The sequence below is a fragment of the Mustela nivalis genome (assembly GCF_964662115.1).
Source record: "Mustela nivalis genome assembly, chromosome: 16".
Taxonomy (NCBI): Eukaryota; Metazoa; Chordata; class Mammalia; order Carnivora; family Mustelidae; genus Mustela; species Mustela nivalis.
The window spans coordinates 68,197,450-68,218,341 of record NC_139035.1 but is presented as its reverse complement, the minus strand read 5'-3'; the positions used below and the strand labels follow the sequence as shown (position 1 = coordinate 68,218,341).

The 20,892-nt window shown below is 62.8% G+C and overlaps 1 protein-coding gene across 2 annotated transcripts in view; it reads left to right on the top strand.

Annotated features, from left to right (window-relative positions):
• The window catches only part of IL6R (interleukin 6 receptor), a 38,891-nt gene continuing 17,999 nt past the window's right edge, over positions 1-20,892 (top strand). Inside the window, exons 1-7 of one of the 2 annotated variants that reach the window (XM_082703610.1) lie at positions 9,892-9,916; positions 10,387-10,494; positions 15,845-16,084; positions 16,440-16,563; positions 18,325-18,506; positions 18,742-18,908; positions 19,289-19,430. In XM_082703610.1, coding sequence (XP_082559736.1) covers positions 9,907-9,916; positions 10,387-10,494; positions 15,845-16,084; positions 16,440-16,563; positions 18,325-18,506; positions 18,742-18,908; positions 19,289-19,430 — 973 coding nt within the window. In that variant the 5' untranslated portion in view covers positions 9,892-9,906. Of the gene's footprint in view, positions 376-9,891; positions 9,917-10,386; positions 10,495-15,844; positions 16,085-16,439; positions 16,564-18,324; positions 18,507-18,741; positions 18,909-19,288; positions 19,431-20,892 lie in introns of those variants that run through there. The other variant, XM_082703611.1, reaches the window with a different exon arrangement.

Genomic DNA, 20,892 nt, shown 5'->3' with positions numbered 1-20,892 from the left:
CGGCTGCGCGCGGAGCGGTTGCGCCACGCGCTCGGCTTTCGTAACAGCGCCCCGGGCCGGCGGGGGCCGCTCCTCCAGGGTCACAGGCGCCGGGACGGTCGGCGGCTCCGCGTCGTGCGCCCGCGGGAGCTGCCACCCAGCCGGCGCCGAGGGAGCGCGGGGACTCGCCGGGCGCCGTGCGCGGGCCCCCGGGGACCACGGCGCTGCCCTCGGGGCCCGGAGCCCGCCCGCCGCCCGCCCCGCCCCACCCCGCCGCCCCGGGAGCGCGGGGCCTCGGCCGTGGAGGAAGCATGCTGGCTCTGCGCTGCGCGCTGCTGACAGCCCTGCTGGCCGCGCCGGGGGCCGTCGTGGTCCCCGGGGACTGCCCCGCGCCGGGTAAGAGCTCCGCGCGCGCCTGCAGGGCGGGGGCGGCCGGCGGGAGGAAGGGGGGCGGCGCCCCTGTCCCGCGCCCACCCGCCGCTCGCGCGCCCCACCGCGTCCTGCGCCGTTGGCCGCGGAGGCCGCCGAGGCCGCCGCGCTGCCCGCTGCCCCGGGCCCGGCGTGTTCTGGGAACGCCGCGTCCCGAGCCGCCTCCCTGCGCTCCCACGAGTCCTTAAAGGGCAGAGGTCCCAGCGGGGTTGGGGGTTGGGGGCGCGGATCTCCCGCCCTGGGGTCCTGTGTACGGGACCGGCGGCTGTGGGGGCCGCGTGGCTGGCTCTGCCCCCCACCCCGCGGCCCGACCGCGAAAGGGCGGGTCCCGCTGCCCGCACTGGCCTCGGCAGACCCCGGCGCTGGGCGTTGAACCGGCCTGCGGAGGGCGGCTCGGCACGCACGGGGCTCTCCTTCCAGAGAGGAGGGGCGAGGCGCAGGGCAGCGGGCCCTGCTGCTCCTGTGGCCTGTAATCAGCCCTTGGCAGCCAGGCCCTTCTGTGGGCCCTGGCAGCACGCCCAGCTGCGTGTCCAGGCTCTCTCTCCTCTAGCCCAGCGGCCACTGCTTCCCAAGAAGCTTATTTTAGGCTGCGAGGGCTTCTCTGAGGGGCAGCCTGCAGGTTTCTGGGAACCGAGGGCTCCTGTCCTGGGCAGAGATCCTCAGCCTGATCTCTCTGTCCAGAGAGGACGCCAGAGTCAGAAGCTGGGGGGGTGGGCTGCCTTCTGGCTGGTGGTGCCCCTGGTGCTGGGCGGAGGGACCTAAAGGGTTCCCTCTGTCAGTGCACACAGGGGACCCCTGCAGGGAGCAGTCACCATTGATTGGGGCCGCAGATACCGTACGCTTCTGTCCCTGTCCTCTGCTGGGTCTAAAATACACTTGGTGCGGGGAGACGGGCTCACAGAGCCTGGGAAGGGAGGTGGGCAGACGCTTGGTGGAGGCCCAGGCTCCTGGGGCTCCAGTGCTGTGTGACCCCCCAGAAGCAGAGCTGGGGCTGTTTGTGAGGAGGGGAGCTGAATGCTGGGGCCAAAGGGGCCGATGGAAGGGAAGTGAGACCTGGGCTCATCCCACGGGGGTGCCAGAGGCCTGCAGGGTGGGGTGTGGTGGAGGCTTTGTGGTGTCTGTGGTCTTCCCGACCCCCTGCCAGGGGCTCTCTTGCTAGTGACTGTGCACCTCCCACCACGCCCCAGGGCACCTGTCTCAGGGGGATTCCTGCCTTGGCTCCTAAGAGGTTGTGGTCAGTCTCTGCGTGGTGGTCTCGAGGCCCAGACAGCCCAGGAAAGGCAGAACTGAGAGCTGGGGGAGGAAGTGAGAGCCCAGTTCAGAAGGAAAATGCAGAGAAGCAGAAAATACCCCGCTTTCCTCCCACGCCCGCGCAGACTCGGCCCACAAGCTGGGGAGTAAAAACGAAGATATTGTCCAGGAAGCAGGCAGCCGATGAGTGTGCATGTCTCGCCTCGGGGAGGAGAGGAGGCAACAGAGGCCGAGTTGGGCGAGAGGGGAAGTCCGGTGGGTCTTGGGGCGGGGGGTGGGGTGGGGTGGGGGGTGGCTCGCGCAGCCCGGGGCCCGCTTTCTCCGCAGTCAGAGGCTGCCTGCGTGGCTGGGCTGAGGGCCCAGCTCAGGTACTTGCTGTCGGGGCCCTGCACGGCTGGGACTTAGGTGTTGGGTGTGGAAGGCCTGGACACGGGTGACTCAGGTTCCTGCCGCCTGCTGCAGAGTGCCACGGGGCACAGGCAAGCGCGTACAGCTGCCCGTGTCTCCAGAGTCCTGTCTGGGCGTCTGAACCTCCTTCGAGGCGCGTCTTCCTGCCGCAGCGCCTGCCTGCCCTAGCCTCACCCCTGTCAGGCCTCCCCAGCTGGGTGGTTTGGGTCTCGGTGTATCAGAGTTCGAGGCTGTGTTGGCTGGATTTTGGCCCCCACCCCAGATCCACTGCGGAGAGAGCTCTGGAAGCGGGAGGGTCCCTTTCTACACTGGCCTGTGGTTCGCTGGCCAGGATGGCAGGCTCCGGTGGTGCTCAGGCCGCTGAAGGCAGGTCCTCCGCCCTCTGGCTTCTGGTCGCCAGAAGTCTCTCCCTGGCTCTCGGCCCTTGTTTATTTACTTGAGCAAACACGGAGGCCACGTAAAGCCCTGGGGGCCCGTGTGGGACCGGCCACCCAGACTCCACCCTAAAAGGAGCTTGAACATGGCCAAGAGTAAGTCGCTGAAAGGGACCGAGAAAGCCCAGCCGCCTGAGGCCTGGTGGTGCCAGCATCCTAAGGACAAACTGTCCGGAGGCGGGATGGTACAGAGGAAGCCCCCGGGGACAGACCCCGGCCCACGGCTGCGGTGTGTGAGGGTCCCCGGGGCAGCCATGCGCTCTGCACTGTGCCCGCCTCCCCCTCACCCCGGCCGGCCCGTGTGCCCCCGACCCAGCCCGTGTGCCCCCGTGCCAGCAGTCGCTGGGCAGGTGTGGCTGCTCCATTTACACGAGCTTTGGTAAAGTCAGGTCACAGCCACTGTCCTCCGTTGCTCAGCAGCGCCAGTGGCGTTTGCGTCCTGGACACAGAGAGTCTCCGTCACTGCGGGAAGTTATCCTGGGCGTGTGGCCCGGGTGGAGGGGGGCTCGGGTTCTTCCCAAGCCTTCCTGCTGCGGCCAGCGCCCCCCACCCGACCTCGTTTTCTCCACGGGGGGGGGGGCAGCTCAGCACCCCGGCTGTCTGCCCAGCGGTGCAAGTGGGGAGCCTTCTGTGAGGTTCCTTCCTGGAGCCTCACGTCCTCGTCTGGAAAATACAAGCAACAAACGCCTACCCGGCGGTAGTGAGGATGAAAGGAGAGAAGGTACGGGAGAGTCAGTCTGCGGAGCTGACGTCCCGGAGCGGACAGTCCGCGCGTTCGAGCAAACTGTTCTGTCTGCTGGTGTTCCCGACGCTGTTCTTAGAGCCGTGGATGCAAACATGAGCGAAACAGACCGAAGTCCCTGTGCTTCAGTTTGGAGACGAGAGTTAAATACGAGGACCCGGGGTTCCGCGGTTGGGGGGGCGTGGGGGAGGAGAAACGAGCTGGGTAGTGGGGGACAGGGGACAAGCGGGGGAGGGCTGGGACTGTGTGCATGTGACGGGCCGTGGAGCTGGCCTTTCCGAGGGGAGGCTGTCCTGGAGAGGGTGACATGGGAAGGGGGCCCGAGGGAGCCCAGTAGGGATCCCTCTCCGTCCCCCCGGGGAAGTTGTAGCCCGATACGGCGGGCACCGAGGGCCTCGTAGGCTCTCGGGCAGAGGGCTCCGTGGGGACACTTGGTGCCCCTTGGACACCAGTGGGGAAGCTGCCATCCAGGTAGGGTCTGTAAGAGAGTGCTTGAGGGCTGAGTGGGCGCTTCCTTTGGGTGTGGAATCTGTGATTCACTCTCTCCTCGGCCATGAGATCCCGCGAGGTCCATGGCCCTTGGCACAGTCGCTCCTGCCCAGTGTGCTGCTGGGTCTCCAGCGGGCCCCGCACTCCCACCTGCCCTCTGCCGGCTCTGCCCGTAGGGGTGGGACCCTGAGTCCCTGCATCGGGGCTGTCCCTCCAGCCCCTGTGCTGTGTCCCTCCGCCTCTTCCCTCCCTGCCCAGCGGCACGGCTTGCCAGGGCCAGCCACATGCAGAGAAGCGCTGGCTTCTGCCCCAGGCCATGCGCTGGGCCCCTTGCGCTGGGCCCCTTGCGCACACGGGACAGGCAGGGGGCAGGGGCAGGTTTTGTTGGAGGGGAAGATCAGGTCAGTTTGGGACATTTGGGAACGGAGACATAGATCAGCCGTGGGAGACGAGGGAGTTGGAGTTTGGGAATGAGGACGGGGCCTGCGCCTGCGGTAGGTCCGTGGCAGCTGCCATTTCAGGCCTGGAGGGTGGCCAGCCTCACGCGTGCTGCGTGGAGCCGGGGGACAGGAGAGAAGTGGCCTGCAGAGCCTGCTCGGGCTGGCTGGGGAGCAGGGGACCGAGGGGGGCAGACTGGTGACGTTGCAGGGGCCAGGAGCGTGGGGGTCTGGCAGCCCAGTGGGGACAGCTTGGGGAAGAGGAGGGAGCAGTCCTCGGTGTCCCACAGTGTCCCAGGGGGCAGGGGCTCAGGCCGGAGCGGGGCTGGGCCCCGACTGGTGTGCTTGGAAACAGGCAGGCCTTTGGTGACCTTCACAGGAGGAGTTGTGAGGCTGGAGGCCGGGGGCTGCCGGGAGGATTCGTGAGAGCCCCCCGGGGGAGGGCAGCTGGCGCGGCGCGTAGGCTGCTCTGGAGGAGGTGAGCTGTAGACGGGCTAGGGCAGTGGGGTGCGCCTTCGCTGGAAAAGTGGGGCCAAGAAAAGGGATTTCTAGAAAGAGAACAACTGTCCGCTCGCGTGCGTGCGGCTGGAAACGGTGGGGCACGTCGACGGAGGTGGGAGCCGTGGAAACCGTCCCCGAGTGGGTAAGAGGAGACAGAGGCTGAGAGGTTGTGGGGCGCCCGAGATCACACAGCAAGGAAGGGACAGGCCTGGCTCTGAAGCCCGCTCTTTGCCCTAAACCACATGTGCTGCCGAGTCCACCCCTGCCCGGCTGGAGGGGACCGTGATGCCAGGGTCACCTTCTCTCTTGCCAGCGCCCACATCAGAGGTCGAACAAGAGACGATGCCTTGGTGTGGCGGGAGGCGCCGCCGCCTCTTCAGTACTGAACGGTGCAGAAGGCCGCTCGCCAGCCCCCCAGTTTGGGGCAGGTCGTGTCCAGCCTCGGCAGGCAAGACTTGGACGCATAAGTGGGGCCTGTTGGATGTTACTGATGCCGGGAGCCCATTCGGACGGGAGGAGGGGTGGCTAGAGTCCGAGGACTCCCTTGCAGAATAGCGGAGGCCACTGGGCCAGTGCCGACAAGAATTGCTAAGCCGCACTGGCGGCTCCATTGGTGAAGCGGCTTGGTTTCGGCTCGGGTTGGGGTCTTGAGCCCCGCGTTGGGCTCTATGCTCAGCGCAGCCTCTGTTTGGGATTGTCCCCCCACACCCCCCGTCTCCCAGCCCCGCTCTGCGCGTGCTGGTGCGCTCCCTCTCCTCGTATTTCCTGAGAGATCGCACGTCTGGAAAATAAGGCTGGGGTTTTAACCTTAATTACCGGATGTGAGCCTCACAACATCGTTTTGAAGTGCGTCATCTTTTTATTTCCAATTTATGGATGGGAGAGTGGGGTGTGAGGACCCTGAGAAGCCCGAGGTCACGGAGCTCCTCAGTGCACCCTGTGCCCTGCGGCTGGAACTTGGCTCTGAGCCCTGGGCTGGCCTCACCAGTGCAGCCCTCGGACTAGGAAGGAACGCAGATTAAGAGCTCGGTGTCGCCTTACAAGCACAGAGGAGTCCTTCCCCCAGTCCCCTGGTGGGCACCTGCTGGCAAGGCTGTGGGAGGACCCCTGTGGGGTGAGCTGCCTGGGGCAGTCTGGTCCACGGGCCCTGGACGTCTGTAATTTCGAGAGCGCGCCCAGGCTGCACCTGTTCCGACCCCCAGCAGCAGTGAGCGAATGCCCCGTCTAGACCTTTGCCCAGAGTGTGTTACTAAACTAGCATCTACACAGAACACGGAGTCTGTGTGGAATTAATTTGCATTTACTTTATCTGAGGGAGACTGGGTTTTCCATGTCTGAGACACATTTGCATCACCTGTTTCTCAACTTAAGAAGTGGGGGTTGTTGGTCTTTTTCTTACTGTTTACAGGAAGTCTTAATATATTAAGGAATTTAGGCTTTTATGATGTGATTTATGAATTTTTTCACTGGTTTGTCAATCTGTTTTGACTTTTCCAGGGTGGGGGGGATTGTGTTTGCCATGCTGATTTTTAAAAATGTAGTTGGGTTTATCAATCTCCACAGCTTCTAGGTGTTGTTTCATACTTAATAAGATCTTCCTTTTGCCAATATTATCTTAAAAGATTATCCCCACCCCTGCTTGAAGAGGTTTTTCTATTTAAATATTTGATCCATTCTGAGTTCATAGACTGAGGCATGAGGTGTGGCTCTGTTTTTCCCCAGTTATAACCTAATGTCCCTTTTCAGTTTAGTGAAAATCATTTCCCCCCAGTGCTGGTTTTTAATTTATTTATTAATTTAGTTAGAGTGGGGAGGGGCAGAAAGGGGGAGAGAGTGTTTGCAGACGCCCCGCTGCGTGCAGAGTCCGAGCTCACACTCCGACCCCCAGAGCAAGCACGACCCCGCGGGCATTCCGGAGTGGATCCCTCAGCCCGAGAGCCACCCGGACGCCCTTGCCTCACTGAGTTTGCAGGGCACCTCTCAGGTCTGCCAGATGCCTAAATGCTTGGGTTTCCCCTGCTTCTGGGTGTGGTGAGCAGTTGGGCCTGGGTTTGATTCCAGGCTCATCCCTGGCCCAGACTGTCCTGCTGGGAGGGGTGGGGGGAAGGCCTGGGATAGGGCCTTGGCTGAGCCGACACTCAGACTGAGCCGCCCTTTTTTTTTTTTTTTTTTTTTTTTAATTTATTTGACAGAGAGATCACAAGCAGGCAGAGAGGCAGGCAGAGCTGGGGGGGAAGCAGGCTCCCCGCGGAGCCGGGAGCCCGGTGACAATGAGATCAGGACCGGAGCCGAAGGCAGAGGCTTAACCCACTGAGCCTCCCAGGCGCCCAGTAAAAGATTGTGGTAAATACACATCAGAGGGATCATCTCAGCCATTTTAAAGTGTGCAGTTCATTAGTGCACACTAAGCGAGTTCTGGTGATTGTCGTTTCTGAGCCATTTCTAGTTTTTCCATGACTTGAGTCTGTTCGGGGCGCCCTGTGCTGCTTCCCTGGCGGCCCTTCGTAGGGCGCTGTAAGGTTTGGCGGGCCTCGCCCCCTCTCCTTCCTCCCCGCCTCATTCTCGCCGGCGGTCCTTGCTCACTTTCGAGGCGGCCTGTCTGGCTCTAAAACGGTCCCGACGGTATTTTTCACGAGGGTCAGGTGGGATTTGCAGGTTGCTGTAGGGCGCACCCGCAAGGCCGAGTCTTCTGTCGCAGAGGGTGGCAGGGCAGGGGGCCTGGGACCGGATTCCAGCCGCGTCCTTCCCGGGGACCCGGGGTGAGCCGGAGGGACGTGTGCGCGGGCGCGGGGGTGAGGGAGGTGCGCGCGCCCGGGGCGGCGCGTGACCTCGGCCCTAGCTCAGGCCGCGCTGGGACCGCGGGAGCCCACGTCGGGGCCTGCATGACAGACCAGAGCGCCGGGCGCGGAAGGGCAGCTTCGTGCACGTTCGCGGAGCGCGTGGCCAGCAGTGGGGCGAGGGACAGGACGCGGTCCGCCCGCCAGCCCCACCGCAGCGCCTCCAGCCACGCCGTCGCCCCCCCGCCCCCCCAGGGCAGGCTCCTGGCTGACCACCGAGGCTGACTTCAGAGATGGGAACGACTGTGTTCAGGGCGGGGGAAGGGGGGCAGCCGAGGGGTGGACACGACTTGTCCCGGCCACCCTACCCACGGGCCCCAGCCGGCCTGCCGCAGCCCCCACGGGGGGCTCTGGGCCGGCATCCCCAGCCCAGCCCCTTTCTGTCCAGAGGCAGAGTCGGTCTCAGTGGGCCTCTGGGGCCTCTGGGCTGTTTGCCCTGTTTGGTATCTTTTCGTCCAACTAGGTGATAACCTCGGAGAGGTGACCTGGCCAGACCTTCCTGGCTGGGCCTGCGGGTTCCCTGAGAGGCCCCAGGGGCGGGAGGACATGTTTCCCCCTGGAGCCGGTCACCACGGTCACCACCAGGTCTGAGCGCACCTCCTTTGTATGGGCCGGAGGAGCCTCCTCTCTCCCCCCAGGCAGGGTGTAGTGCACGGTGCGGAGCCAAGGTCAATACCAACTCTGCCAAAGACAAGGCCGATAGGAGCAGGTACAGCTCCGCAAACAGGAGAGAGGAGGGGCGGTGCTGCCCGCGGAGGTCAGGGTGTGGGGGGCGGGGCCGGCGACTGAGTTCCAGGAGGAGGCGGGGCCTCTCCCTGGGACCCGCGGACTTTAGCCTTTAGGCACGTGAACGGGTGACCTGGTTGGGGGGGGTGTGTGTGTGTGTCTGTGTGTGTGTCCGTCCGTCCGTCCCCTACAAGCTGCTGCCCTAGGGAAGGTCAGGGTTGGGCCCTAGTGCAGCCGGCCAGTGTGCCCGGGGAGGCCTGCTCCGCTCTGGTCCCTCACACCTGGGACTCCCTTCCTGAGCTGCTGTGGTGGGTGGAAAGGCAGGAAGTGACAGGTGACAGGTGGCCGGCAGCCCAGAAAGGGGGAGCTGGGGGGAGCCCAGAGAGGCACGTCCCAGGGGAGAGAGACCCTTGTCCAGACAGACCTGGAGCCCATGCTGTTTGAATTTGGCAGGTTCCCGAACTCGGGTGCCTGGGTCGCCCTGCAGGACGAGCTTCCCTGCCTGGCGGTTGGGAGGAGCGGCAGGCCCGGGAGAGCTGGCGCTCTTGACGGCTAACAGCGATTACAACGCGGTCCGGAGAGCTGCTTCGGGGTAGATGAGAGCACTGGGGACGTATTCTGGGCAACCCCCCCACCCCCGGACCAAATTCTGCGTTTGGATACAGGGACCCGCGCCCTCTTGGACACTTTGCCTCGACCACTGCCTTCAGGCCTTCAGGCCTTTATTGCTGAGAAGGAACCTGGTTTCTCAGGGACCTGCCTGAAACCCCGGGCCCCTGTAGCCTGAGACATTGGAGTCTGTTCTGCGGTGCCAGGGGGGCCCCCGACAGCCAGACCTGAGGCCCTGCTCAGCCTCCAGGGCCCTGGGGTCGGCAGGCGCGCCCGTGCTCGGTGGCCACGGGCTGCGTGGCGAGCTCACCGCTTACATAAGCGGGGCTGGGAAGCTGACCTTGTTTCTGCTGGCAGCGGCAGCAGAGAGGGCCGTGGCAGAGTTGAGAAATATGTCTCCATGTGCATGTTTTTCTGATTGTTGACATTTGTGAGTTTACTTGAAGAGGAAAAAAAGGAGGAAAGCAGCAGAGCTGTTCGGGTTTTTGGCACCCAACCCGAGGTCCAGAACGAGGAGGGGCCCCATTTCCCAGAGCTGTGGGGCAGCGTCCCAGAGAGTGGGGTGGCCGGGGCCTGAGGGGCCTGCAGGTGTGGGGCTGTTTGCCGGGGGTCACTGCTCTCGAGGACGGGGACGCGGGCAGGTTGTGGGAGCGCCCGTCCCTTGGAGCTTTCCGGGGAGAGGAGCAGTGTTGGTCCACGGGCTCTGGGGTGTGTCTGTCAACTCTCTCCAAACCCAAGTCATCCACTCTTAGGATGATAAACCCGTTGATGGATGACTTGTTTTCAGGCTGGTATTGTCCGAGGTCAGCAGACAGAGAGAGACGCGCTTCCTGACTCGTGAGAACTGATGAGTCCACATGGACAGATGCTGGGGGCAGGAGTGGGGTCTGAAGCCTTGCTTTACAGTCCGACGGGGGCTTGGCCAGTGGCTCTGTGAGGAGCCCAAGGTTGCCTGAGAATTGTGCTGAGATGAGGGTGGGGGGTGGGGTGAGATGAGGGTGGGGGGTGGGGTGGACTCAGGCTTCCTGTCCCTTCCCCGTGGGGCTGCCCCTAATCCTGGATGCATGGTTTCTGGTAAGTGGTGGGCCAGCCCTGATGCCGAGGACGGGGGCCTTCGGGGGGGTGTTGCTGGGAGGCTTGTTTTCTGGAGTGGACATCTCCGGTTTCAGTCCCCGGGGATGTGCTTTTGTCCCCTGTGGGCCCATTGCCTTCGCAGGAAGCTGGGGTGCGGGGTCTGCCGTCCTGCTTTGGACGCCAGCCTGCGGAGGAGCGAAAGAGGCTCCCGGTCCTCCAGTGCCGCCTGCTGTCCCCTGCCTCCGTGGTGCTTGGTACTGGGGCCTGGGGGACAGCAGGCTCGTTCTCCAGGTGATGGGAGGGGGAATAGAAGGAAGGCACAGTCTGGCTCCTTTTGGGGTTGGGCTGGGGGCTTTGGGCCTGTGCCCTTCTGTCCGCAGAGGCTAGTCTCACCCTCGAGGGCCCCCTGACCACCCGTCCTCTGTGGGCTTTCGCTTTCTGGTGCCCTTTCCAGTTGTTCCCCCCATCAGAGCTCCAGTTGCTGCGGCCCCAGTGCTCAGACCCCAACTCCGATCCCCCGTCCCCGGATCCCTCAGTGCGCTGGGGACAGCTCCGGACGGCCGGTGGTACAGGCAGCGGTGAGTTCCCTGCAGGGCGTTGAGGGGTCTGAGGTGCCGCCGTGGACAAGGAGGACGAGGAGGCGTGGCGCACAGTGGTGGCGACTGTCTGTGCTGCCCCAGCGAGGGCTTCCGGCCTGGCCTGTAGTGGCACCCAGACGCCCTCGTGTTCTCCGGGGCCGGGTGCAGGCTTGCAGCCCTGCCCGCAGACCGCTGGGCTGTGGCTCTGCCCCGCGTGCTCTCGGGTCGGTACTGGAGTGCGGGGGCCGCCCCCTCCCTGCTGCCCCCTTGCCCAGCGCCCCGCGTCTGAGTGAAGGCCAGGAGGTGCATCTGGAGGCATGGCGGGGCCACAGGGGCCGTGCAGGGCCACTCCGCTCCCTCATTCAGGGAGTCCTGCTTGGGGAGGGGCCTGCTTGCTGGGGGGCGCTGGCTGGGCAGACGGGGGAGGAGCCGTGACCTCGAGCAGACAGGGGTCTGGCCGGCAGAGCTGAGGGCCTGGGCTGTAGAGCCCAGCAGAGGCGACAAGGGACAGAGCGTAGAGCCCAGGGGTGGGCGAACCCTCTGTGACCCAGAGGGACTTGTCCTGAGGAGCCCGTGCTCTCGCTCCCCGTCCCCTTGTGTTCTGCCTCACGTCCCTCCTCCTCGTGAGGCAGAGCAGCTTGGAGAGGCCCAGGCTGTGCTGCTCCTCTGTTTTAAATGCGCAGTACTGGTTCTGAGAACCACGCGGCTTACAGATCTAAAATCTGCAAGAAGGTTGAAGGCAGAGACAGAAGTCACTTCCCGGCCGCCCTCTGGAGAGGTGGGCAGGGCTGAGCGGGGCCAGCACTTCCTCCCTGCAGAGAGCTGGGCCAGGCCCGGCTCGGAGGGGGGTGGAGGTCCCCGTGGAGTGGAGCAGGGTGAGGGCTGGAGGGACGGCCCTGCCCGCGCTGGCTTCAGCTCCCTTATTGTCTTGCCGTCTCTCCTGGCTGAGTATGTGACCAGCCTGCACAGAGTTTTTCAGAAGCGAAGCTGACACAGTGTTCTTCACAGGTTCTAGAAGAAACAGTTTGCACGCTTTTTTTTTTTTTTGAGGGGCCCTCTGTGCTCGCTGCAGGACTTGAACCTGCAGATCGAGAGTTGCCTGCTCTACCGACTGAGCCGGCCTGGCGCCCCCAAAAGAAACGCATTTGGAAGAAGGGCCGGCACGGGCAATAGTCGCCAATGGGTGGTTTATAATTAATCATTCCCTGTTTAAAAAAATGGTGACTCAGTTTTAAAGACTCAGAAAACCATTACTCAAGCGACTTGGCAGAGGGAGTGGCCACCAGGTTGCTCCCCAGCTCTGCTTTTGTGGATGAGAAAAAAAGCCTTTTTCTTTGCTCTTTCTCGAGCTGCCCCAGTGCTGTGGGCATTGTTAGAGCAGGGAGGGAGGGACCGGCTGGTCACCACACACGGAGGCAGCTTCCGAGCCAACCTGGGGCAGGGAAGTGGGCAGAGAAGCGCGTCTCCTGGAACTGGCCAGTGCAGAAGCAGCACAGAGCTCCCTCTGGCTCTAGGCTCCTGGTGTGAGGAGCGTCCCTATCTAGGGCGGGGTCAGCGTTGGCCCCAGACCACTGTGTCGTCTCGGACGAGCTCTCTTGGCGGTTTCCAGTGGGGAGGCCCTGTCCCTGTGGGGCCCTCTCCAGCACCCTGAATTAGACATGTATTAAGCACCTACTGAGTTCTCTGATGAATGTCTCTGTCACGGCTGGGGATGGGAGCCGTGCCCTGTGAAAGTGTCAGTGGAAGGAGGAGCCCTGCGCGGACCTTCCCGCAGCCACCCGCGTCTGTCTGTCCTGTCTGTGGCGCTCTGGTGCCTGGTGAGGTCGGATTTCTGCTCATCAGCTGAAGGGGGGATCGGGAAGGTCAGCCCCGCCCTGCGTGGTCCTCCGGCGGTTTCCGCGTCTTGGTTCCGGCAGCGGTGGTACCTTGCGCACGGGGGTCACATCTGTGTTAACTCTCATCCGAGAGCTGCCTTATCAGGTGGAAAACAGAGAAGCCAAAATGTGGACATGGTGATCAGACGCGTTGGATGGTAAAAATAAAATCTTAAAAATAACGAACAAAAGACTGCAGGCCTGGGGGCTCCATCGATAGGGCACGTGGCTTGATCTCAGGGCTGTGAGTTCAAGTCCCACCTTGGATATAGAGGTTACTACAAAAAAATCTCCAGGGGCACCTGGGTGGCTCAGTGAGTTAAAGCCTCCGCCCTCAGCTCAGGTTATGATCTTAGGGTCCGCCTCGGGCTCTCTGCTCAGCGGGGAGCCTGCTTCCCTCCCCACCCCCCGCCTGCCTCTCTGCCTACCTGTGATCTCTGTCTGTCAAATGAATAAGATCTTAAAAAAAAAATCTCCAAAAAAAGAAGCGTTGGGTGGGTCTTCTAAACATAGCTTCATCGGGCACAGACGGAAGTCATTGTGGACTCTGGGCCGGACGCGTCCATGAGGTGCCCACCGGCGTCCGCACGCTCGGCTGCGTGTTCAGTCATGGAGGAACAGGACACACGTGACACACATGCGGGGACCAGCGGCCCCGCTCCGGAGAGTCCTGCGCAGATGACCAGGAGCACATGGGAGGGAGCTGATAGCCGCACTCTGATACGGCAGACGTGGGGAGCCCCCAGCCCTCCCTGGGCGGGAGGACCAGGGTGGGGGTATCGCGGGCAGGAGGAGGGTGAGCTGCGGCTGCTCCTGGATGAGCCCCGGACCCGTCGTGAATGGCGCAGCAGACTGCGTGCGGGCCTCCGATAGAAAGCTTCCAAATCAGTCAAGGCCCAGAACAAATTAGGGGTCTGTGTGCAGCGAACCTATTTTTAACAGTAAAGACGGTTTGCACCCAAACCAGGACACTGCCAAGGCAGGGCGCCTTCCGGGCGGTGGCTGTGCGCGCGCTGGGGCTCTCATGGTGGGACGTGTGCTCCCGTGGGTGCGGGCCGTATTTTGCAGCGGCTTCAGAAACAGCATCTGACCGTTACCGAGGGCCCCACGTGCAGGGTGTGCTGTGGCTCGGGCTTCCAGAGCCGTCTGGGCAGGGAGGCACCCTCGGGGGACCCGGGCTTCCAGGGGCTGGGTTGTGCTGCTCTCGGGGAAGCCTGGTTCCCGAGTCCCCGTTCTGCAGTGGGAATTGCATCTCCTGTCTCGAGGACAGGGTCTTTCTGCTGCCAGACGGTGTCCTCCTCCCTGGGGTCCTTCTGGAATATTTGTGGGATGTAGGTCAGAGAGGGAGGAGAAATCAAGGCCGTGGGGTCTAACGAACCAGCCCGAATGGCCCTCCCTGCACGGTGAGATTCGAGTGTTTTTCCAGAGTCCAAAGCTCTGGCGAAGAAACCCGGTGAGGACCGGTGGCTACCCTGCCCCTGTCCCCATCCCCGAGTGGCCAGCCTCCAGGTAGAGGGTGCTGGGGAGGGGCGGGTCAAGCTCCAAGGGGTGAAGTGAGGAGGGCTCTTGAAGGCCGTGCCGTGTCCAGCGGTCACTCTGGGCGTGCTCTCCAGCTGGGGGTCTCGCTGAGCCTTAGTCCCTCTGTCTGCCCCCTTAGATGTGGTGGAGCCGGAAGGACAGCCTGCCAAGTGGGACATGAGCTCCTCCTCCCCAGAGGAAGGCTTAGCGGGTCAGACCCGTTGATGCTGGCTCTTCAGGCCGGGAGCTGGGGGAAAGTGAGGCCGGTTCCTGCTGGGCGTTTCCTAAATCTTGGGCAGGATTTATTGCTGCTGCTCGCTCACAGATGGTTGGAAGGGCCAAGTATGCTTTTATTTTTTTTTATTAAAGATTTTATTTATTAATTTTAGAGAGAGGGGCGCCTGGGTGGCTCAGTGGGTTGAGCCTCTGCCTTCGGCTCAGGTCATGATCTCAGGGTCCTGGGATCGAGCCCCGCATCGGGCTCTCTGCTCTGCGGGGAGCCTGCTTCCTCCTCTCTCTCTGCCTGCCTCTCTGCCTATTGGTGATCTCTCTCTCTGTCAAATAAATAAATAAAATCTTAAAAAAAAAAAAATTTGAGAGAGAGAGAGAGAGAGAGGACAAGAGGGGAGAAGGTCTGAGGGAGAAGCCGACTCCCATGGAGCCGGGAGCCCGATGCGGGACTCGATCCCGGGACTCCAGGATCATGGCCTGAGCCGAAGGCAGTTGCCCAACCGACTGAGCCACCCAGGCACCCCCAAGTGTGCTTAATAAGAAAAATGGCTGTATTTCCTGGCTTCGATTCCCCTAGCTGGGTGGACGTGTTGAGTTAATTGGTTGACTAATTTTATCTCTAATTCTGAGACTCTGTGAACCTATACTGAAGGAAGTTCACCTGTTCTTTAATTTTCAGTATTCTTTCTCTTGCGTTGCACATACATGATACTTTTCAGGGGGAGGGGGCACATTTGCTCTTTTTTACCTTCCGATTTGCTCCGAGGATAAAAACCGCATTGTCCTGCAGGTTTCGTAGGCAGGAGTGGGTCCCCGGAGAGAGGGGCCGCCCCGCCGCTGCGCCGCCTCCTGACGCCCGCGCGTCTGACCGCGTGTGGAAGGGTCCCCTGCTGGCCTGGGAGTCCCGGTGCGGCCCTGCGCCGGCTGAGCAGCTGGGTGTGGGCGTTCGCTCGGTCGCCGGGGTCCGGCGGCCCCTGTTGTGTGCCAGGCAGTGGGCTGGGCCCGGACACGGAGCAGAGCAGAACCCAGGCTGGCTATTCCTGTGGCGTTAGAGTCTTGGAGGGTAGACGGGGGCAGACGTGGTGACCCTGTGGCAGCGGGTGGGGGCCGGGCAAGGAAGGGGGCGCCGGTGGGGACCTGACCCAGCGGGGGGTGAGGGAAGGCCTGGGCTGGGCGGTATGGAGACCTGACGGAGAAGGTCATGGGGAGCAGCGGCGGGGCTCCGGACCCTCGAGGGGCTCACGGAGAGGTGAGGCCTGCGAGCGTTGGGGCGGGTGGTGGAAGGCCCTGGGCGCCAGGCCTCGTGCTCGGAATTCATGCTGTGGACAGGGGCAGGCCCCTGAGGGTTTTCTCTTTCCTTTTCTTAAAAATTCATTTATTTTTTTTCTTCACTTATACATTTAAAAAACATTTTATTTATTACTTATTTTTAAATCCTTTACTCACTTGGAGGGGAGAGGCAGAGGGAGAAGCAGATTCTTGCTGAGCCAGGCACATGGGTCTCCATCCCAGTACCTCGGGACCGGGGCCTGAGCCGAAGACGCTTCACCTACGGGGCCCCCCAGACGTCCCGAGGGTTTTCCGATCCGAGGAGTCGGGGCTTCCCGAGGTCCCTGGGGGGCCGTGGCTGGGACCAGTGGTTGGGCCACAGAGGCGTGACTTCCCGGAGCAGAAGCAAAGCTCTTCTTGGCTGCTGTGGGCTGACCGAGCGTCCTCTCCCTCCACAGAGGTGGCGAGCGGTGCGGTGACCAGCCTGCCTGGGGCCAGCGTGACCCTGACCTGCCCGGGCGGGGAGCCGGGAGACGACGCCACCGTTCACTGGCAGCCCGTGGCCGGCTCCCCGCAGGGCAGCTGGGCTGCTGTGGGAAGAAGGCTGCTTCTGAGGTCCGTGCGGCTCAGCGACTCTGGAAACTATTCCTGTTACCAGGATGGCCGCCTGGCCGGAACCGTGCATTTGCTGGTGGACGGTGAGTTGGGAGCTCAGAGTGCGAGGGGAAGGGTCCCAGCTGTCCCTTTAAACGCCTGTGATTTCCTTGGCCTGACAAAATCAGGAAGGATCCACTGCCACCTGCCAGCCCCGAGATGGATGGGGGGGGCATCTGGCCGGCGGGGACCCCCCCCTCCTGGCCCGCGTGCTTAGGGCTGAGGCTGGGGGTTCACAGCCTGAGGCCTGGTTTGGGGGCTCCTCCTCCACAGCGTCTCTCCTGTGCCCAGCGTCCCTGGTGGTTAGCGTGTGTGTGTTGGGGAGTTCAGTGTGGTCTTGGGGCTGGCTGGGGGGCCGCAGGGCCGTGTCCCCTCATTCTGGCTGTGCTCTCCCTTCAGTGCCCCCCGAGGAGCCCCAGCTCACTTGCTTTCGAAAGAGTCCGCTCAGCAAGGTAGCCTGTGAGTGGACGCCCCGGCACCCGCCCTCCCCGACCACCAGGGCCACGTTACTGGTGAGGAAGTTGTGAGTATCTGGACCAGGCTGTGTGTCTGTCTGCCCCATCCTTTGGAGGCCCCCGGAGGGGTGCCGGCTCGCACTGGGCGGCTGGCCGGGGGTTCCCAGACTTCACCACTTGGGGATGAGGGAGGGGCTGGGGGACAGAAAGAGAACTTGCCGGCTGGGCGGGGCTGCTTCGTGACCGCCTGACCCCGTCGCCGTGGGGGAGCAGTGTCCCTTCCCTTGCGCGGCAGATGGAGAGGCTGGCGTCGAGCCATCCACGAACTCGCTTTAAGGTCATCTTGCTTGTCGGTGGCTCAGCTAGGATCAGAGCCCCAGTCTGTCTGAGGTTGTTCAAAATGCCAGGTTTGGGGTTGGCTCTGAAGAAGGTGCAGAGGCCCCAAGAGGGCCCGAGCTGGAAGCTCCTGAGAAGTGTGAGGTGTGAGCCTTTTATCAGGCCCCTTCCCTAGGAGAGGCCTTGAGCGCCACGGTGGGGCAGGTGCGGGGGGAGGTCGGGGTGTGGAGGGGGGCTCCGCGGCGCCCGGGAGGAGCTGGGAAGGCTGTCGGGGGAGATGCTGGCCCCGTGTCCTGGTGCTGGTAATGGAGGTCGTCAGGGTCAGAGATCCGGGCGGTGACTCCAGGGCTTGGTTTCTGCTGGTGTCCGTGTGCCGAGTGTCATCAAGGGCCGATCTTACTGCCCGTCCTCTGGGCACGACTGAGCTACAGTCCGCCTGCGAGCGGCACGGCTGCCCGTAGGGGTAATCAGGACCTCCGGGACGCAGACTCGGGTCACCGGTGTCGTCGTTTGGGACCTAGAAGGTGTTTGTCCCCAGAGAGGGTCTCCCTCCCTGCCCAGACCTGCCATGGAAACACTGGGCAGGCTCTTGGGTCCCCACGGCAGCTCCTGGACTGGGGAAGCAGGAGAAGGGCTGCCAGTCCTTGGGGGGAAGGTGCGCGCTGCTCCTTCTCCGGGTGCGCTCGCCCCACGGTGCTGGCTCACCCGTTCTTCCCAGCGCGGGCCCCGGGCTGCGTCCTCACCAGGACGGCTGGAGAGGCGCCCGCCCTCAGTACCCCTGGTGACACACCCCTCAGCGTTAGGTGGGATGGAGGCTCTGACTCTGCCTGGGAGCGCACAAGCAGGGCGAAGCTTGTTCTGAGCAGGGGTCGGCCCCTGAATCAGCAGGAACCTGTAGCCCCGGCGGGCGGCCGGGTGAGGCGCTACCCGCCCCTCCTGCGCCCACACACGTCCTAAGTGGCCCCGTCAGGCTTCCAGGCCCAGTGGGACCGTGTCTGACTCACCCTGAATGTCTGTAGCTGACCAGAGTCTCTTCCGGGCTCATTGGCCTCCTTGGGAAGCCGGGGAGCAGGTGCCTGGCTGTTCCATGGGCTGTCCTCGTCCCCCGAGGCCAAGTGGTTTCTGTTAGAGACTCAGGGCTGGGGAGGGGGCCTCCCTGGCCTCTTGCTGCCCCTCCCTGGGGACAGAGGCCGGAGGCTCCCTCGTCCAGTGCCTTAGGGGCAGGGTATGCTCTAGCTCGGCACTGGGACCTGCCTGCGCAGGCACTAACCTGGTTGTCTCCCTGTGTGGTCAGCAAACCCTAACATGCCCCCGGGGGGTCGGTGTTACCGATATTCCCATTTCCGAATGAGAAAACCGAGGCTCGGTGAGGCTGGATCATCGACAGAAATCACGAGACCTGCTAAGTGCTGCTGAGCGTGGGGCATTTCAACCTCGCGGCCCCGAACAAAGGCGGACACCGGCAGCCAGCCCGTCCTGTCCTGTGTCCACAGGCAGAGCCGCCCGCTGGGACACTCCCAGGCGCCGTGCCCCTACTCCCAGGGGCCCCGCAAGTTCTCCTGCCTGCTGGAGGTCCCGGAGGGGGACGACTCCTTGTACGTGGTGTCCCTGTGCGTCAGCAGCAGTGCTGGGACCAAGTCCAGCAGCCTCTACCCGTTTAAGGGCTACGGAATCCGTGAGTAAGCTCTTGTGCGCCCCGGCCAGATGCCCCGGCCCCTATGACGCCCCTCACAGACAGTTGGGGGGCACAGGGGGCGGTGTGCTGGGCTGGTGCCCTGGGGGATTCCCGTGCCCTGGCAGGTGACACGGGGGGTGGGGCTGGTCTGGGCCCTGGGGCGTCTCCGGCCCATTCCGGGGGGGACGGGGGCCACGCTTGCCGCTGCATGGGAGCCTGCCCTCCTCGCCCGCAGTGCAGCCCGACCCGCCGGCCAACGTCACTGTCACGCCTGTGGACGGAAATCCCCGCTGGCTCCGTGTCACGTGGAGAGACCCCCCCTCCTGGAACTCCTCTTTCTACAGGCTGCAGTTCGAGCTCCGGTACCGGGCTGAGCGCTCGAAGACCTTCACGACGTGGATGGTAAATCCTTTTACTTACGGAGAAGAGTGGCCCTCGGGGTTCCTGGGATGCGATAGGCCGTTCTCTGTGGTCGTGTGACGCCCTGCTGTGCGGCGTGGGTGAGGCCCAGGTCCTCGGGAGGCTGGGTCATCGCGTTCAGCACACAGCAGTGAGGATGCTGTGCCCCGCCTTTACCCGCCTGAGAGGATGTATGTGCCCAGGACGGGCAGCTGGGCCGCAGGCAGGCGAGGGCATGGCTGGCAGGGTCCGTGCGGGGGCTCTGGGCGTCTCTGCAGCCGGTCCCTCCCCATCTGACAGAGGATGCCACCGAAGGGGAGGCAAGGGTTGTCTGGCTGGTGCACCCTGGCCTCACCCGCTGCTGCCGGGCCCCCTGCCCGCAGGTCCAGGAGCCCCGGCACCAGTGCATCATCAGTGACGCCTGGAAGGGCCTGCGGCACGTGGTGCAGCTCCGGGCTCGGGAGGAGTTTGGGCACGGCTCCTGGAGCACTTGGAGCCCCGAGGCCAGCGGCACCCCTTGGACAGGTACCATGGTGGGCGTGGCGGGGAAGTGTCCACTGTGTTACTGTCTCCCAACTGGTGCTGTCACGGCGAGCCTGCAGCCACCCGGGTTTGGGAGGGAGGCCAGCACCAGCTCCCGTGTGGGGTGCACACGCTGCTTGTGGTGCTGCCGGCAGCTGGGGCCTTCGGCTCTGCTTGCGTGGGCCCCCTTCCTGGCTGCGGAGGCGCGGGCGGGGGATGGGGGGCCGGGGCATGTAGCGCCCCAGCTTCATGGGGGAGCCACTGAGAATGTGTAGCTGTACTTAGTGTCCACAGTTACTAATGTCTCAATTTTAAAAAGGTGTTAAAGATGATAAAACTGCCTTTGGGGAGTTACTGAAATTACTGTGCTTGATAGAAAACGTGAAACATTCCACAAAAGTATGAAAAATGATGATCATCAGTATCTTTACCACCTCGAGAAACCCAGGGAGAACATTTCAGTGTGCTGCTTTCCTTTTTAAGTGCATGTGTGGAGAACACCGTGAGGCTCTCATGTTACCAGGTGTTTCTCGAAAATGTGTTGTCTAGTAACTGTGATTAATGTGTTTTTTTAACTGCTGACATTTTTTTAAAAGATTTTATGTATTTGACAGAGACAGAGATCACAAGTAGGCAGAGAGGCAGGCGGCGTGGGGCTGGGGTGGGGGGAGCAGGCTCCCCGCTGAGCAGGAAGCCAATGTGGGGCTTTATCCCAGGACCCAGAGATCATGACCTGAGCCGAAGGGAGACACTTAACCCACTGAGCCAAGTCCCCCTTAACTGCTGAAATTCTTATTAAGTTAGTACATTCTCGTGGCCAAGAAGCTGGGAAGGGTTTCTAATACCAGTGCCTCTTGTCCTGACCCTTCCTGTGTCAGTCCTGCCTCCCAGAGGGAGCTGCTTGGCCTCTGTTTCCCATTCTTCTCCTGGTGCCTACGGAGCAGCAGCCGACACGACTGTTACGTGTTGTTCCTGAGAAAACAATTTAAGACATCTTTGGATTCCTTCCTGTGAAAGCTTAGGATTGAGCAGACCCAGACCCAGTGCAGGAGTTTCTCGGATTATAGTGTCGGGGGGAGGGTCATCTGGTGTCTGGTTGAATGCTTCCAGAGATGGAGGGCTCACCCCCCACTCCAGGAGCCCATTCCGTTGCTCCCGGTGTCCGCGTCCTAGAACGGTGGCAGGCTTCAGCGTCGCATTTCTTTAGCCCGGCAACAGGGTTGAGCCAAAAGAGTTGTTCTTGAGTACCAGGTAATTAAAACAGAAAATACAACACCCGTGCATTGATCACGTGTGGGTAAAACAGAAAGACAGGAATAGAAGTGTCGGCCGGGCCCGTCCCCGCCCTGCTGGCTCTCGCACCGGGCCCCGGGGGGAAGACTGGCCCAGAGAGGCTGGGACTCCGCCCCGAGCGGAGGCTGGCGCACGGTGGCTCTTCCTCGGTGGCTCTTCCTCTTCCTGCTTC